Source organism: Heliangelus exortis, chromosome Z, assembly GCF_036169615.1.
Source record: "Heliangelus exortis chromosome Z, bHelExo1.hap1, whole genome shotgun sequence".
NCBI classification, from domain to species: Eukaryota; Metazoa; Chordata; class Aves; order Apodiformes; family Trochilidae; genus Heliangelus; species Heliangelus exortis.
Genome location: NC_092454.1, coordinates 56,387,266 through 56,403,777, shown reverse-complemented (window position 1 = coordinate 56,403,777; position 16,512 = coordinate 56,387,266). Strand labels below are relative to the sequence as shown.

The following is a 16,512-nucleotide window of genomic DNA, read 5'->3' as shown; positions in this document are numbered from 1 at the left end:
CCTCACAAGTCTATGGGACAGATGGGATCCACCCCAGGGCGATGATGGAGCTGGGGAAGAGCTCACCAAGCCTCTCTCCATCATTTACCAACAGTCCTGGCTCACTGGGGAGGTCCTAGGTGGTTGGAAGTTGGTGACTGTCACAGCAATCCACAAGAAGGGCCGGAAGGAGGACCCAGGAAACTCCAGGCCCATCAGCCTGACTTCAGTGCCTGGCAGGGTTATGGAGCAGATCATCCTGGGGGCAATCACACAGCACCTACAGGATGGACAGGGGATCAGACCCAGCCAGCATGGGGTTAGGAAGGGCAGGTCCTGTCTGACCAACCTGATTCTCCTTTTATGATCAGGGGACCCTCCTGGTGGATGAGGGGAAGGCTGTGGATGGAGTCTCCCTGGACTTCAGCAAAGCCTTTGACACCGTCTCCCACAGCATTCTCCTGGAAAAGCTGTCAGGCCAGGTCTCAGACAGGAGCACTCTGTGCTGGGTTAGGAACTGCTGGAGGCCACCAGAGAGTGGTTCTGAATGGTGCTGATCCAACTGGTGGCTGTGGTGTCCCCAGGGATCACTGTTGGGCCCAGTTCTGTTTAATATCTTTGTTGATGATGTAGATGACGGGATTAAGTCCACCATTAGCAAATTCACAGATGACACTGAGTTGGGGGGAGTGTGGATCAGCTGGAAGGCAGGAGGGCTCTGCAGAGGGCCCTGGACAGACTGGAGAGTTGGGCTGATTCCAATGGGATGAGGTTCAACAAGGCCAAGTGCCGGGTCCTGCACTTTGGCCACAACAACCAAATAATATTTTTTATTATTTTTATATATTATATTATATATATAATATATATATATAAATATATATATATATATTATATATTATATATATATTATATATATATTTATTATTTTTATATATATTTTTATTATTTTTATATATTATTTAAAAATAATATTTTTATAATTTTTTAGTGTGCATTTTTGTTATCTTTGTGGTGCACAACCATCTCTGGTTTCTGTGTTAACAATTAACTTCAAAATTTCTTTGTTAACTCAAAATGTTTATCTAGAAGCAACAGAAGAAGTTTCACTGGACAGTCCGGAGAGGGATCCAATGCTTTCACCAGAACCTACTCCTGCAATCACTCCTGTAACACCTACTACATTAGTAGCTCCCAGAATGGAACCGAAAACTGTAACAGCTCCAGTGATTTTTGATAGATCTAGAGAAGAGGTATGCAGTATACTTCTAATCTATGGAAATTTATTGTATATTTTTATTTCTTTTAAAAAGGCAGTGTTGACTCACAGGATCCTATTCTGTTTATATCGTACATTAAGTTTACTCTGAGTTTGACCTGTGAAAATACTGTCATGATTAATTGCTTAAGTGACTGTATTGGAGATGAGTAGTGTGAGGAGCAAGGTGCTCCATTCCTTTAGAACAGATATTGTAAATGTGTATGTAGGAGCAGGCCATCAACTTGATAAAGCAGAAATATTAATGATGCTCTTAATAACATGCTTCAGGTTTGAACTTCGATTGCTGAGAGTTGTTAGCTTTATCCTGCATGCTGACAAGTCCCTAGAAAAGGCTGCCATTCTAAAAGCTTTTATTAGCTTAAAACTGAAATCATAGAATAATTTAGGTTTGAAAACACCTTTAAGATCATTGAGTCCAACCATACACCTAACAGTGCCAAGTCCATCATGTGAGCTTTCTTGCAGTGACAAAAAATGTTATACTCAGTTATACTCATTTAGCATTGGATGGTGAGTCTAGAAGTGTTTTTAATTCCACAAAGGTGCTGACTTTTCCTCATCTTTCCTTATCCTTGTAACCCTGCATAATATGAATACACAACACTGTGTTAAATATGGCATATCTTTTTCTTAGATTGAAGAGGAAGCAAATGGGGATTTGTTTGATATAGAAATCAATGTATCAGACCCAGAGAAAGTTGGTAAGTTCCTTGAACTTAGTCAGATGGTAGACTGCCTTATTCCTTGAAGGCTATTCTGAAACTTTAGTGTAATTGCTTATTCATTTATCTTTTGGCAGTGTTTATTATCTAACTGGAGAGCTATTTAATGTATATTTTGGAACATAAGGTGTGTGGTGGGATTAAAATAACCTGCCCTAGCATAAGTATCTTAATTTTCTTACAGGAGATGGCATGAATGCTTATATGGCATACAGAGTAACAACAAAGGTAACCAGTGCGAGAACTATTTGCAGATAACATGGTATCATAGCTGAGCTGGTAAATCAGTAATCATGATAAATTTTTTGTTTCAAGACCTCGCTTTCCATGTTCCACAAAAATGAGTTCTCTGTTAAAAGAAGATTCAGCGATTTTCTTGGCTTGCACAGCAAACTAACAACAAAGTACATGCACATTGGTTACATCGTGCCTCCAGCTCCAGAAAAAAGTATTGTAGGTAAGTGTAGTTCCTGTATGGTTGAATTTAAGCATGCAATTTATGTACTGTTACACAAATTAAGTATCTTAATACCTGTTTGGCTTGTAAAATACTTTTCTGCACAAATATTATTTAGTCCTTATGAGGTGGTCCAAACTATTGAAAATTCTTCCTGTTCTGTATTTTTAAATGGTCATCTTAAATTGGTAAGATAAGTACTGACCTTTTCCTAACTCAGGCCAGCATTGATAATAAGGACATTTGTCTTAATACACAGCCTTCTGTTTCTTATCTATGATTCTTTCTTCACTGTTGCCCTTCCAGAGCTGATTAGTCTATCAAAACAAAGATGTTAAATGAAGGTTTTTTTTAAACTTGTGCTGTTATCAGTCATCTGCAATGCACAGAGCTTCATCTGTACTCCACCTCTCTAATACTTCAGTGTGTTTCTTTTAGTCATGTTGAAAAATAAAACTTCTAGTTAAATTCTTCAAAGTTCTAATACAGAAAACACTTTTGAGTGCTGGTAGTCTTTGTGGATGCCTTGAGGGATCAGATCCTTTCTCTATGATCTAAGAAATCTTCATGATACATTGAGACAACTTCAGTTTTATGAGCTCTAAGAGGTAGAGGTTCTTTCAAAATAAACATTTGAAACAGTAAAGCCTGTTAAAATCTTGCCTCACCCTTATGAAAAAATGATTGGACTCTAGAACCCTGTTTTATATGTAGGGCATGGCAGGACTATTTTTTTCAGTAGTTTAGTCTGTAAAGCTAATCAGAGCAATTGCTTTTTGTATAAGTAGGAATAGTCAGATTGAGTAGGTGAAGGCATCAGAAGCCTTGGGAAAATTATGCTTTTAATTCTGTGGAAAAGCAGTTTTTCATTTTTCAGTCTGTTGGCTGAAAATGTGATCTGAATGTGATCTGAATTTTTGGTAGTTACTGAGACTAATGCATGATTCTATAATAACCTATTTTTCATGTTACAAACGTAAGTTCAATTATAAATGCTAAAGAGGACTTTTGAAGATGGAGCCTTCTAGTCGTGTCCTCTGGATGGTAAAGTTTATAAGGCGTTTATGGCAGTTCAATTACATGGAAATACAGTACTTGCATCACATTCAAATGCATTGGTAAGACTAAGCTTGGGTTGGATTTGAGGTACCACTTGAACAAAGCCAGCATAAACACTGTATCTCTAGAAGTGTGTAAAATTGTGGGACTTACTGCAGTATAAGCAAGCATTGGCTGTCACTTCAGGTCCTTGTATAGAGGCTTTAAGCTACAGACAAGTTGGGAAAACTCACAGACTGTAGGATGTTTCCAAAAGAGCATGAAACTCCTTCTTTAATCTTGAACCTCAGTGCACAAGTGATACTTAGTTCTATCCAAAAATAAGTAGTCCATACATTTTTCATTCTAGAAAAAAGGAATTCTAGGATGATTTAAAATGAGGCATCTTAAAGCAGAGAGCTGGTGAAACATATAAAACTAGTGTGAGGTTCATGAGACACAGGCACAGATTGCCCAGGGAAGTTGTGGATGCCTCATCTCTGGAAGTGTTCCAGACCAGACTGGATGGGGCTTTGAGCAGCCTGGTGTAGTAGGAGGTATTCCTGCCCATGCCAGGGGGATTGGAACTAGATGATCTTTCAGGTCACTTCCAGCCCGACAGATTCTATGATTCTATATTGTATTTACATGAGTCATTTATTTCTAAATCTTAATATTAAATATCAAATATTCAGTGTTATGCAGTGTGTATTGTACAAAAGTCCATAGAATGTTCATTCTGTTACATTGTTGGTATCACCTGGAGTTTTAAGCTTTATTTTGGTGATGGGTGGGAGAGACTGTCATTTCAGACCTTAGCCACAAATTCTTGTGAGTTAGTGATGACCTAGAGATTGATACTCATCCAGACTGCCTCACTGTTTACAGATGAGTGTTGGGAAATTACCTTTTCTGGTTTTAAGACAATAATATATTAGTTATACATCCTTTCTAGTGAAGGATTAGAGTGCTTTGAGTACTAGGAATAGCTCAATATCATAAATTAGTAATTCATCATCTTGGTAATTCTACATAATCAATTTTACCTCTGAACTTCTGTTGCTATCAAATGTGAAGGATCTTTTATATTAAACTGCAACATTTTATGCTTCCTGCAGTGAAATATTAATGAGTAGTAATACTCTAATGCAAAAAGATGAGACATGAATCACCTCACCTTTGCTTGAATAACTTAATCCTTGTACTTGATTTTAAAGATAAATTTCTGGATTGACAGTTATGCTACACAGTATAGTAGACTTTTGAAAAAGATGCAAATCAGTTTGTTTCCATCATGTTACAGATAAGAGAGAATCAGGACTTTACTGAGAGGCTAAAGGTCTTTTATTGTACCTGTAAGGATGCTGTCTGACTCCTCTGTAGGTGACTGTGATACTTCTAAATCCAGAAGGGAGATTGGTTGAGGAACAACTGTGAGAACTGTTGACCTGACAGTTCACAAAATACATATCCAGAATCTCTGAACTTTAAGCTGGAGAAGCACAGAACTAACAAAGCAGTAATACACCACAGGGAGAAATAAGGTGTTTGGACTGTATCATAACATACCTCTGCTGTGTTTTAGGAAATAAGAATAATTACAAATGTTCAGTGTTTCATGGTGTTTTTGGAAGAACTTAGGTTCCTAAACTCTCTGAGTTTGGATCTTTAGCATGAAAAATACTATCCTCAGTCTGACAGTTTTAGAGTTCTTCTGTTGCTGAAATTGAATTTGCTTCCCATACCACAATACATCAATAACTGTGGCTCCAATATTATAGGTTTTTGGACTCTCATCTTGGGTAGAGGAAGCTGCATAGATTTTATTCTGCTAATTTTGCTCTCCATTCAGTTTGTAGTTTTTCATATGCTTCAGAATTTTCAGAGCTGGTTAGTTTGCCTTAGTTGACTAAAACGCTCTTAGTTTTAGAACTTAACTGTTTTCTTCTTCTGAACATGAGTGACCAGTAAGACTGACCTTAATTTAGATTGTCTTCATAAATGCAAATTAAACAAGTTCTGTATAATTTAGTCACAATTAATATATTACAGGAAACTGTGGATTTCACAGAGCTGCTCACATAAAGCCATGCAGCATGCAGTGTTGTTATGTTTTCTGTTCCTGTGTAGTGTTTATCATTGTAATTTGACTTAAATATATAACCCTAGGTGAGCTTTGTCTTCTAATCACATTGATTATGTTAATTTTTTTTTTTTTTACAATAAAATAAATATGATGCCATTTTTATTCAAAGGCATGACCAAGGTTAAAGTAGGAAAGGAAGATTCTTCATCTACTGAATTTGTAGAGAAAAGAAGAGCAGCTCTAGAAAGGTAATGTATGTATTTAACTAAAAGTTGTTTAGTCTCAGAATGATTTGTAACATACTACACAGTCTCTATAATTGGGATATGGGCCATCTGTACTTAGATATATTCTAGAGGCTATATGCAGCTGCCAATATTTTTGTAGAGATGGAATAATTCCCATTAATAATGGGAAATGTAGCCATATTCATAGAGAGGATTATGGCTTACCCTTTTCAGACTGGTTGGTGCTTAAAATTGAGATTGCAGACACCCAATATCATGTTTTTATCAGTTTACTTAGGTATTTTGGACACTAAGTAATTAAGGCACTTTGGCTGTAAATCTTGCAGATAGATGAGTAAGAGAGACTTTCAGTCACTTGGCCTTTTGACAATTTCCAGTACATTGGTGTGTTTAGCTGAACTGTGGCATAAGAGATACTTAATCACTCACCCTGTGTGGATGTACAGCTACTATGGTTCAGGTAACCTTGCCATAGAAGGATCCTGTCACTTGACATGCTGCATCATTTTCCCCTGTTGACATGGCTAGTAAAGCCTTTAGAAAGTAACTAGTAGAATTAAAAAAGTATACAGCCCTAATTTTGGTATAGTTTTATAATATGCCCATTAATGTTACAGAATTGCATCATATAAGAGGGTAACACCATATAGCAGGTTCAGTTAAACTAGGAAATCAACAGAAGTAAGTCTTTTTAGATTGACATTTTAGATGTTGAAAGACCTGTCTAACAGATAATGTATGAATCTTTGGAATTTCTGAGGACTAGAGCCAATCTCAAACAAAAAAAATCTCTCTTCAGAATCCCATTGTTAATATCTTTTCACTTCCTAAGTAACATCAAAACATCTGAAATGCAGCTGAACCTTAAAATCCTGATAGGTTGTTCTGCCTTAGTTGTCTGGTACTGAGTTTAACATTTGCCACCTGAAATTGCATCCAGAAGTTACTGAAGTTGTTCTGTCACTTGGAGTGGAACTGTGAAACATCTTCTGGTTGTAGAAGTCTATTGCTAAAGGAGTGTTCTGTGAGGTATGAAGGCTTGGAATAACAGTTGGGGTTATCGCAATTGGGCTTAGGTACCTGAACGGGTACTTCCACACAATTTTAGGTCTCTTTCTGTAATGGAGACAACTTTTCCTCCATGGCTGCTTACTTGAACAACAGAAGTAGGATTAGAAAAGTTTCACTCACTAGCTTGTGACTGATGTTTGCTAATGGAGTTCACGTTAGTGTACTACTTCTATTGGAGGCTGAAAAGTTCTCCCATACTAGACAATGGAATGTTGAGCTTCACAGTATATTCCATTTCTTGTTTGTTTGTTTCAGACAGACTATGAATACCTTAACTTGCAAGGAGCAACTTTTTAAATGTGCTGACTTGAGCTTGAACTTTTCCTTTCAAATGATATGGAGAGGCAATTGTTCTGTTGCTCTTGCCTAAACTTGAGGAAAACATACTACTATTCCCCCAAAAGTTGGACCAAATAAATCTGCTTCATTATGCAGTTTTTGTACCTAGAACTATGGGGAAAGTGGGCAGGAAAGCAATGTACCTTGTTAGTTGAGTTCACTACAGTTTATGCCATTGAACTTACATACTACAAGTCTGCCTGCTAGATGTCCTCAAACACATTGCCAGTTGTCTCCAGTGAAAATGTTAGAAGTCTCCATCAGAATAAAGGCTATTCTCTAGCAGAATTTCTATAAAGAAAAATCTCTCCACTTGCTTGCCACATTAACTTTTAACTTGTACGTGCTACTGAGTGTAGAACAAGGAAAGAAAGGTTGAGTAATCTAACATATAGATTAAGTTTCAGTGCAACCCTTAGCTACTTTAGGAATTAAACCAAGGATCCAGTGGCCATACCTGATGGTGACTGGAAAAAATACATTGCATTTACAATATCAATATGCTCAGAATTTTAGTTCAAAGTCACAGCCTATATCACTTTCTAGGATAGCTACTAAGCAATTTGTGAATGTAACAGGGCTGTTCTGGTCTTCACAGCTGAGGTTTGAGGAAAACTAAAGCTTTGAAAATCAAGTATATTGTTGGGAGGTGGGGTGGGTCATTGTACCCGTTCTTCAGGTGAAGGATGTTTTCCAGTGCTTTCAGGCATGTTAATTATATTTTGTTATCTAATATTTTTAATTTTTAAAATAATAGGTATCTACAACGAACGGTGAAACACCCAACTTTGTTACAGGATCCAGATTTAAGGCAATTCTTGGAAAGTTCTGAGGTATTTACATTCTTCTAAGTTCTGTTTGTTTCTAGGTACTGTAACCTACAAAGCAATATATTCTCTTTCTGTTGAGATCTGATTCCCCAAATTCATATGAAATCAAATTGGATTGCACCCTTCATGGGTCAGAATGGAAGAAACCATTTAGGTAATTGTGTGCTTCTACCTCTGATAAAACTTAAGAGTGTTTGTGACCAAAATCTGTTTGCTGTTCAGTGACTTCTCAAGTGAATTGGTTTGTTCAGTTCTGAGTGAAGCTTGTGACACATGGTTCAAATCCATAATTGATGTTACTGATTGTTAAATAATATCAAGAATTAAGCAGTGTTGGGAGCAACTCTCTTACCTCTAGGAGTCCAGCTTGAGGTGTATTGGTAGGACATTGTGAAAATGCTAGCAGTGCTGCTGGCCAGGCTAGATGCTTTGTAAGTGGAGGACTTCAGTCACGTGTGCTGCCAGTCTGACACCTTTCACAATATTAAGTATATTGTTAAAGTTATATTATGTATCTTTATAAATATGCATTGTGAATTAAACTGTCCTTTGGCTAGTGTCAGTGTCCTAATACTAATAAGTCCCAGAGATTTCACGGCTGACAAAAGTATCATTAATAGGTAACTTGCAGGGGATTTGTCAGTGCTGCTGATAGAAAAACATCATATGAAGGGTAAATATCCTGCCATATTGTAAGGCATATTCAGACTAGTCTAAATAATAATACCAATTGCATTTAAGGTTTGACTGTTAACTACCCCTAAGTACCTAAGCAAATACAGTTTTCTTGGTATGCTATAGGGAGGTTCTGAAATCTGGCCTCTATTGAAAAGCAGAAAGACATCAGCTTCTTATAGTCAGCATGCAGTACAAATCTTGTGTTGCTATTAAATGTTTCACGGAATATCTTTTATCTAATTTGTTGTAAACCTAAGCTTCTATGTTCCTGCAGTGGCAGTCTGTTCTCTACAGCGTATAGGTGGCTAGTCAGAACCTTTGGCTAGTTCATAATAACTTTAGACAAGTAGGTTGTTTGTTCCATTTAAATGTAAAGATGTAGAAGAAAAGTAAATAGTCTATATTTTTAAGTTTTCCTCTTGAGAATGAAAAAGTACTAAATCTGAGAAATTAGATTTCACTATATTGAAACACACAGGAGTAAAGAAAACACTATATCCTTTTCTTTCCCCCTTGTGCCCAGTTAAACCTCCATCCTTTTAACCAGTCTGCTTGCCCTTATTTGTCATTCAATTCCAGCTGCCGAGAGCGGTTAACACCCAGGCTCTGAGTGGAGCAGGATTATTGAGGATGGTGAACAAGGCTGCCGACGCTGTCAACAAAATGACAATCAAGATGAATGAATCGGATGCAGTAAGAGCTGATTTTTCAGCTTGAATAATGAGACGAATTAATGAGCCTCAACAATTGCATTTTAAAGCTGTAGCAGTAGAAAATGGGTTATTAATTTGCTTATTGGCTGGAATTCTTAGCCATATTAGTTGACCACCCTGGCAGTATGTGAATAATTTGCTTCTTTAAGACCAGAAATGTTGTATGTAATCTAATTTGTAATGCTCTTTCATCTTTTGTCAGTGGTTTGAAGAAAAACAGCAACAATTTGAGAATCTGGATCAGCAGCTTAGGAAACTTCACACCAGTGTTGAAGCATTAGTCTGCCACAGAAAAGGTAATTTTACTTTATGTAGCTACACTATGTGAAGCACTTAAAACTTCAGAAAATGGTCATGAAACAAGAACTTAGCATATTGGAGCTCCTAAGTAATTAATAGAGTAGTACAGAATATTTTAATGCAAAAATCTTCTAATTGTACCTTTTAGTTTAAACCGTAGTAGCATTTTTGTAAATACCTGGTTTTAATTGTTATTTTAACATGAATACCTGACATTCCTAAGGCTACTATATGGATTTTGCAAACTTTTTTTTCTTGCAGAGATTCAATACCATACTTAGTAAGTGGTTCTACTACATTAAGTATCTATAAAGGTTTATGTAGGTCTCATGGCAAGAGTATTTTCCTTCTGAACAAAAAGTGTCAGCTTAAATATATTTAAACATCTTCTGCTTGAGTATTGCTCTGTTAATTGGGTATGAGCTCTTAAACAGGAATTTGCTATTCTTAATTTGGTCCACATATTGATACATCATCAAGTTACCACTAAGGTAAACTTTTCTGGAATGATAAATGATCTCACAATATGAGGTTTTGGTTTACTTAATTTAGAGAGAAGCAAAGTCTGCTTTTATATTTGGTGATTATATTGGTGATTATATTTTAATCACCTGTGATGCTGTTTTGTCAAAAATTGTTTTCCATTGTACGCTTTTAAAAAGAAAAAATTAAAAACACCAAAACTTTGATTTAAGAAAGACCATAAATGTGCCTTCTGGTACTACTGTATTATGGTAAAATATGAAGTAACCTTTCTGGTCTGCACTTTGAAAAGGATATGGAAATGTCTCAAGTAACTTTCTCCTAACTGTGTCAGGAATTACTCTCTATAGTAGAAAAATCTTTGGCCAAATGTCCTGAAGACTAAAAAGTATTTTAAGAACTAATGGAAAATCAGATTGTTTGTTTACTGTTGATTTTGACACCTGCTCATAAGTGAGAAGAAGTGATGAGGTTTTTTTTAAGTAGTTGTGTTTAAATTGTAAGGGTTTTCAATATCTGAATATATTTTGCTTCTACAAACATTTCTGGTATTCTGATGTTTCTACCAAAGCAGCACAGTTGCAGAAAAAAACTTGCACTTCTAATCCTGAAGTTAATTGGATTAAACATTTGTTCAAAGGTCCTTCATATGAAAGGTCCTTAACTTTGTACAGGATGATTTATATGGGATTTGATGAGACAATTGCCCTAGTATTTGTTAATCAATAAGCTCAAAACTTTATCTTCATAGTCAACAGCCATGCTGGTGTTTCCAGCTGTTTTTTTTTCTTTTAGGCATGTTCATGATGTAGCAGTACATTACAGTATGCACAGTTAAAAGTACTCTAGTCAATAAAACAGTCCAGCAGAAATAAATTCCACCCATGGGAGTGACAGTTTTGTGAAATAGGGTTTTTTCTACTCTGAACTGCATGGAACAATTGTGCTATAGACCTGTTAAAACTGTTTTTAATTTGCTATGTAGATGACTTGGCACTTTTTTTTGTGGGCTTGCATTTTCTCTGAACTAGGCAGATGGATAATACTGAAGTGACGTTTTTTTCCATGTCTTTTGCCAGGCATAGAGTAGGTGTGACATTAACAGGCTCAGCAATACATTTACTAATGGAGAGTGTTTTTCTGCAGGAGTTTTTCTTGTAAGTGTCATTTCATTGTGATCTTGTGTATTTTATCATGAGCTTCAGGACATACACCTTACATTTTTCAGTTGGTGAAGTGCAGGTTGAAACAGGGCAGAGGGCTCTGCTCCACTGATCAATGCTGCCAAAAATATAGTAAGTTAGCTATGTTATACTGAACATTACTCCTGTTTTTCAGAGCTTTCAGCCAACACAGCTGCCTTTGCTAAAAGTGCTGCCATGTTAGGTAACTCTGAGGACCACACTGCATTATCTAGAGCTTTGTCTCAGCTTGCGGAGGTTGAGGAGAAGATAGATCAATTGCATCAAGAACAAGCTTTTGCTGATTTCTATGTGTTCTCAGAACTGCTTGGTGACTACATTCGTCTCATTGCTGCAGTAAAAGTGAGTATTGCTAAGAAAAATACTGATTTTTGTGCTTAAAGTCACATTCCTCAACTTTCAGATTTAGGGTAAATGAATGTGTGCATTTGCACATTTTATAACATAGTTAGGACTAAATTTTTGTGTGATGTTCTAGCTGAATAAAATACATGTATCCATGATGAGGTATTCCAATCATAAAAATGGTTGTTAACAAAAACAGGAATGGATTAATAAGGTCCAGACAAAATGTAAATGGTGAACACGATCTACTTTCAGCTGTACTAATTGTGCACAGTATTTCAGGACACTGTACACTTCTGTGTCTAAGCCTACTGTACTTGTTTCTTTCACATTACTTATTTTTACAGTATGCTCATAAATTTTCAAGATAATTTGGGCTGAATTTGGTAAGCGGCCAAAGGCAATAATTTTGGTGTGCATCTTACTGCACAGTATAATTAGGTTTTGACATGGGAAAGGGTGTCTAAAAACTTAATCCAGAAATATCTTTGAACTTTACAGAATGTTGGGAGTATGTGTTTGTCTTTTTTTTCTTTCTGAAATGTATACATTAATTCTGCTACCTCATTCCAATGGTGAAAAAATGTGTTTTTGAATATACATGTAATCCATATACATGAAAAGTTCACTCATTCTGTATTTAGAGAAGTATTTGCATTATAGAGCACTATAATGTGCTGGTGGTGGTTGTGCTGGTAGTTATTTTGATGGAATGAGGAGAATAAAATGTTTTGGGGCACTAAGAAGAAGCCTGAGAAGGCTTCTTGAATAGACTGTCATTTGTTGAAGCTACTGAGTTGTGCAAGTATGCTGTCAAATGAAATGCAAGAGGACGTGGTAGATTCATTGAGGTTTCTTTGACTAGCTCACTTCTATCCAGAACTACCTTTAAATACTAGGAATTTAGATAGCTCTAGCAATTACAGTTGTTTAATAAATTTGTCTGTCCCTACAGGGGGTGTTTGATCATCGAATGAAATGCTGGCAGAAGTGGCAAGATGCTCAGGTCACTTTACAAAAAAAAACGCGAAGCTGAAGCAAAGCTCCAGCTTGCCAACAAACCTGATAAACTGCAGCAAGCTAAAGATGAGATAAAAGAGGTAATGTTATCAAAAGTTATTTTGGAGGTCAGACTTTCTGCATTAACTCATTCATGCTGCATTAATGCACTACTTTATGCCATTTTTATTTACAAATCACTTAATCATTTGCTGTTTTCCATATTTACTGAAATTGTTAAAAGGAATTTATTTTAAATATTAAGTGTGCACAATTGTTACTTGTTTTAAGATCTGTAAGGCAGGTAATCCTGTCTCTACAGTGTGGGAGATGGGAGGAGGGGAACATGGACAAGTAATACAATGCTTTTAACTGTTAGCAGATCTCTTGGGTAGGTGTCTCTTGACTTCTAAACCTACAATACAGCTAAGACAACTAATGGAGAAATGTTCCCATGTTTTGCTTAACTATGCAGCATATCTACCCATATATATGTTTGTGTATGTATATATGGTGTAATTTCAGTAAAAATTAATCTAACATGTTGAAGTGTCATAATTTATACACTTTTTCTATCATGCTTCACTAAGGAAATTGAAGAGGTAGGACAACTTAATTATTTAATGTTAATGCATTCTAATTATGGACCATTCTTGTCCCACTAAGTAATGGGAGAACATCATTATAGATGTCAAGCTTTCTTATGCGATTACTTTGTTTGGCTTCCTCATTGGTCACTAACAACATGCTGCTTTGTTTTTTTCTGCTCTTCAATGTATATTGCATAAGGTGTTGAAGTTACTCATTAACTTGGCTTTCTTTATCTTGAAAAAGGCCTTTGTTTACTGGGAAAACTTAGTGTCACTCTGGTGACATTCTTGCTGCTTGCCCCTCTTGATGTCACTCATCCATCCACAGTACAAGTGACATGGAACTCCTTTTCCAAAATAGTTCCCAAGTATTGGAAGTAGTAGGAAATATTTAGTGATTCTTTTTCAGTCCCAATATTAAAAGAATTATGTTGTTCCTGAATGATTTTTTTTCTACCTTATTCATCAGAGGAAGTTGCTAGTAAATCCGCAATTTGAATGTGCTGATTGAGTTCTTAATACAATTGAAATATATTCAGAGTTGCTGAGTTCTGTACTAGTAGTGTTATGGTCTGAGGTAACAGTAAAATTTATTTTTGTTTTGGATACGGGAAACAAAGTCCAACCATAGAAAATGGTCGAGTGCAAGCAGATTTTATTTGACAATTGACACAGGGCAAACAATGTAGAACCAGGCAAAAGAGGTAGAGAGGAAAAGAAGATATAAGAAAGAGAGAGAAAAGAATGAGTAAAGAACGAGAGAGAAGAGAGGAAAAATAAAGGGTAAGAAATTGGGAAGAGTGAGAGAGAGAGAGAGAAAGAGAGAGAGAGGGTCACCACCAGGGGTCCAGCTGTCCAGCAAGATTCTTCAGGATGGCACTGACCCTGGACAGGGTCCTGTGCAGAGATGGTGGTGGGTCAAAAGATGACAAGAACCAGTCAGAGCATGGACAGCAATATATAGCCCCGGGTCCTTTTGTTCCAAAGGGGCAGCTGTCAGTCAGCCAGGGTCGTTAGAAGACAGGCTGCCTGGAGGAGAGCAGAAGGGTGTAGCCCTCGACCCTGTCATCAATTCTTATCTTCTTCCAGAAGCCATTCCTCCTCTCTTCCAGCCATTTAACCAGGAACATTGTGCACCCAGGGGTGTCCCAGCATTAAAGGTTGGCCCTCAGGAAAGGGGCTTCTTCCTGATGCCATCCTTGATCTGCTCCAGTCCCTTTAGCCAGGTGCTTTGCAAGTACAATCAAGGTGGCTCAGTCATGCCTGGAGGGATGTCCCAGCATTGAAGGCTGGTGCTCAGAAGAGGAATAGCCTCCACCCAATAGCTCTTACCACATCCTGAGGGGTCACCCCTGCTCAGCTCTGGCCAGCCAGCTCCTCCACCCTAGCCAGGGCTATTCATTTTAAAATTGCTCTTTTGAGACAGTTGCAAATCAGTGAGGTCAAACTCACACAAGTAGTCCTTCTGGCAAAGAAATGGCAAAGTGGAAGCCTACACAGCTTGAGCTTATCCATGACTTAGTTGCTTTTTGCAAATAAAACACCAAACAGTTCTAGAAATACCTCACTGAACAGGGAGACATTTCTCCTTGTCAGAAATTTCAAGATGGCAGACTATTATCCAGTGATAACTCCTATAGTACTTGGCATTTGGGAATGATGAAACTGGGATGTTGGATCCATTAGGCCTGTAGAGGTTTTCACTGAAGTTTTGGGCACCTCTGCTTGCTTTGATAGGAAGGCAGAGGCAATCTAATTTACCTTTTCCTTGCTTGGAGTTTTGTATTGTTTCAGGTATTAGGGAACTCTTCAGGATGTTCTTCCATGAAGGACTTCTTATTAAAACTTACTGCATAGAATGCTAGGTTGCAAGAAACCTCAAGGGTCATCTGGTCCAACCTTTCTAGGTAGGAACATGGTTTAGATGTGACAGCTCAGCACATTGTCAAGATGAGTCTTAAAATTGTCTAGCTCTGGGGACTTCGTCTCAACTTTCCTGGGGAAATTATTCCAAAGTCCAGGTGTTCTCATAGTGAAAAATTTTATTCTGAGACCCAGTCAGGATATCCCCAGGAGTAATACGCACCCATTGCTCCTCTTCTTCTCCATGTGACATCTTGTTAGAAGGGAGTCTCCATTTTCCTGCTATCTACCCTTCAAGTACTGGAATATGGCAGTAAGTCCCCCTAAGCCTTCTTTTCTCCAGGCTGAACAAACCCAGTTCTCTCAGCCTTTTTTAAGGCTAATTTTGGGCTCTCAGTGCACCACAGTCTTCCCAGTTTTGATCACCTTTATAGCTTCATAATGGGTATCTGAAAAGGCAATAAGAGGACTCTGAATAAATACAAACTAAAAATAGAACTATGTAGATATTTCTTGGAACATAGATGGTGCTCATCTCATATCACAATAGTAATCTGACATTGCACCACAAAATGTTTTTGTGAAAAAACAGAACCAGTGGATTGCTAACAGGAATATGTTATATTGACGTATGTTGCTTCTCTGCTGCCTTTTTCTGAGGAAAGTGTTACTGGATATATTGGTTCCCATGGCTTAGTTAATGTGTTGAGGTGAACAGCTATAGATGCAATTTCAGTATGTTAGCCTATGTGTATCTGAAGTGTGAGGCAGATAGCTTTTTCACAATACATTTATACAGCTATTTTAAGTTTAACAGTATAATAGGTGTGTAAAAGCAGCTATAAGGTAATGTACAGGATAATGATCTCTTATTGTGTAGTCGGATGTCTTTTCCCATAAACTAAGGGAAAACGTATGGAAAAACCCCACAAGAAACATCACTTCCTCTGAATCGTCCTTTTGTCCTTTTTTTACCCAGAATAACTTTTCTACTTCTGCTTTCTATGAAAATAATTCTCACTGAACAAGAAAGCATGTGCCTTGGCTTCTCTAAGCAATATGTGTTCTGACTGGAAAGCCAATAAACATGTCCTCAGTAGCTTGTCATCTGCAAGAGAAATATGACAGACATTGTTGAATTGTTGAAATTGTTATTGCAATACTTTCCCTTAACTCTGCTAAAAAAACCAAATAGGCCTTTTTCAGTTCTTGAGTTGCTGTCTAAAAGCAGTTCAGATACTGACAAACTGAATGGACAACACGAACTCTTATCTCTCCATGTCTTTC

At 37.2% G+C, this 16,512-nt stretch overlaps 1 protein-coding gene and 1 long non-coding RNA gene across 2 annotated transcripts in view; both read left to right on the top strand.

The window, feature by feature from the left end:
- LOC139789641 (uncharacterized) overlaps positions 1-16,512 on the top strand; it is a 354,871-nt gene that overhangs the window by 104,759 nt on the left and 233,600 nt on the right. The window lies entirely within an intron of this gene.
- SNX2 (sorting nexin 2) overlaps positions 1-16,512 on the top strand; it is a 37,493-nt gene that overhangs the window by 19,448 nt on the left and 1,533 nt on the right. The window contains 11 exon segments of the mRNA XM_071731707.1: positions 1,069-1,232; positions 1,896-1,962; positions 2,168-2,211; positions 2,299-2,440; positions 5,734-5,812; positions 7,980-8,055; positions 9,310-9,423; positions 9,646-9,739; positions 11,565-11,770; positions 12,729-12,788; positions 12,790-12,873. Of these exon segments, the coding sequence (XP_071587808.1) occupies positions 1,069-1,232; positions 1,896-1,962; positions 2,168-2,211; positions 2,299-2,440; positions 5,734-5,812; positions 7,980-8,055; positions 9,310-9,423; positions 9,646-9,739; positions 11,565-11,770; positions 12,729-12,788; positions 12,790-12,873 (1,130 nt within the window).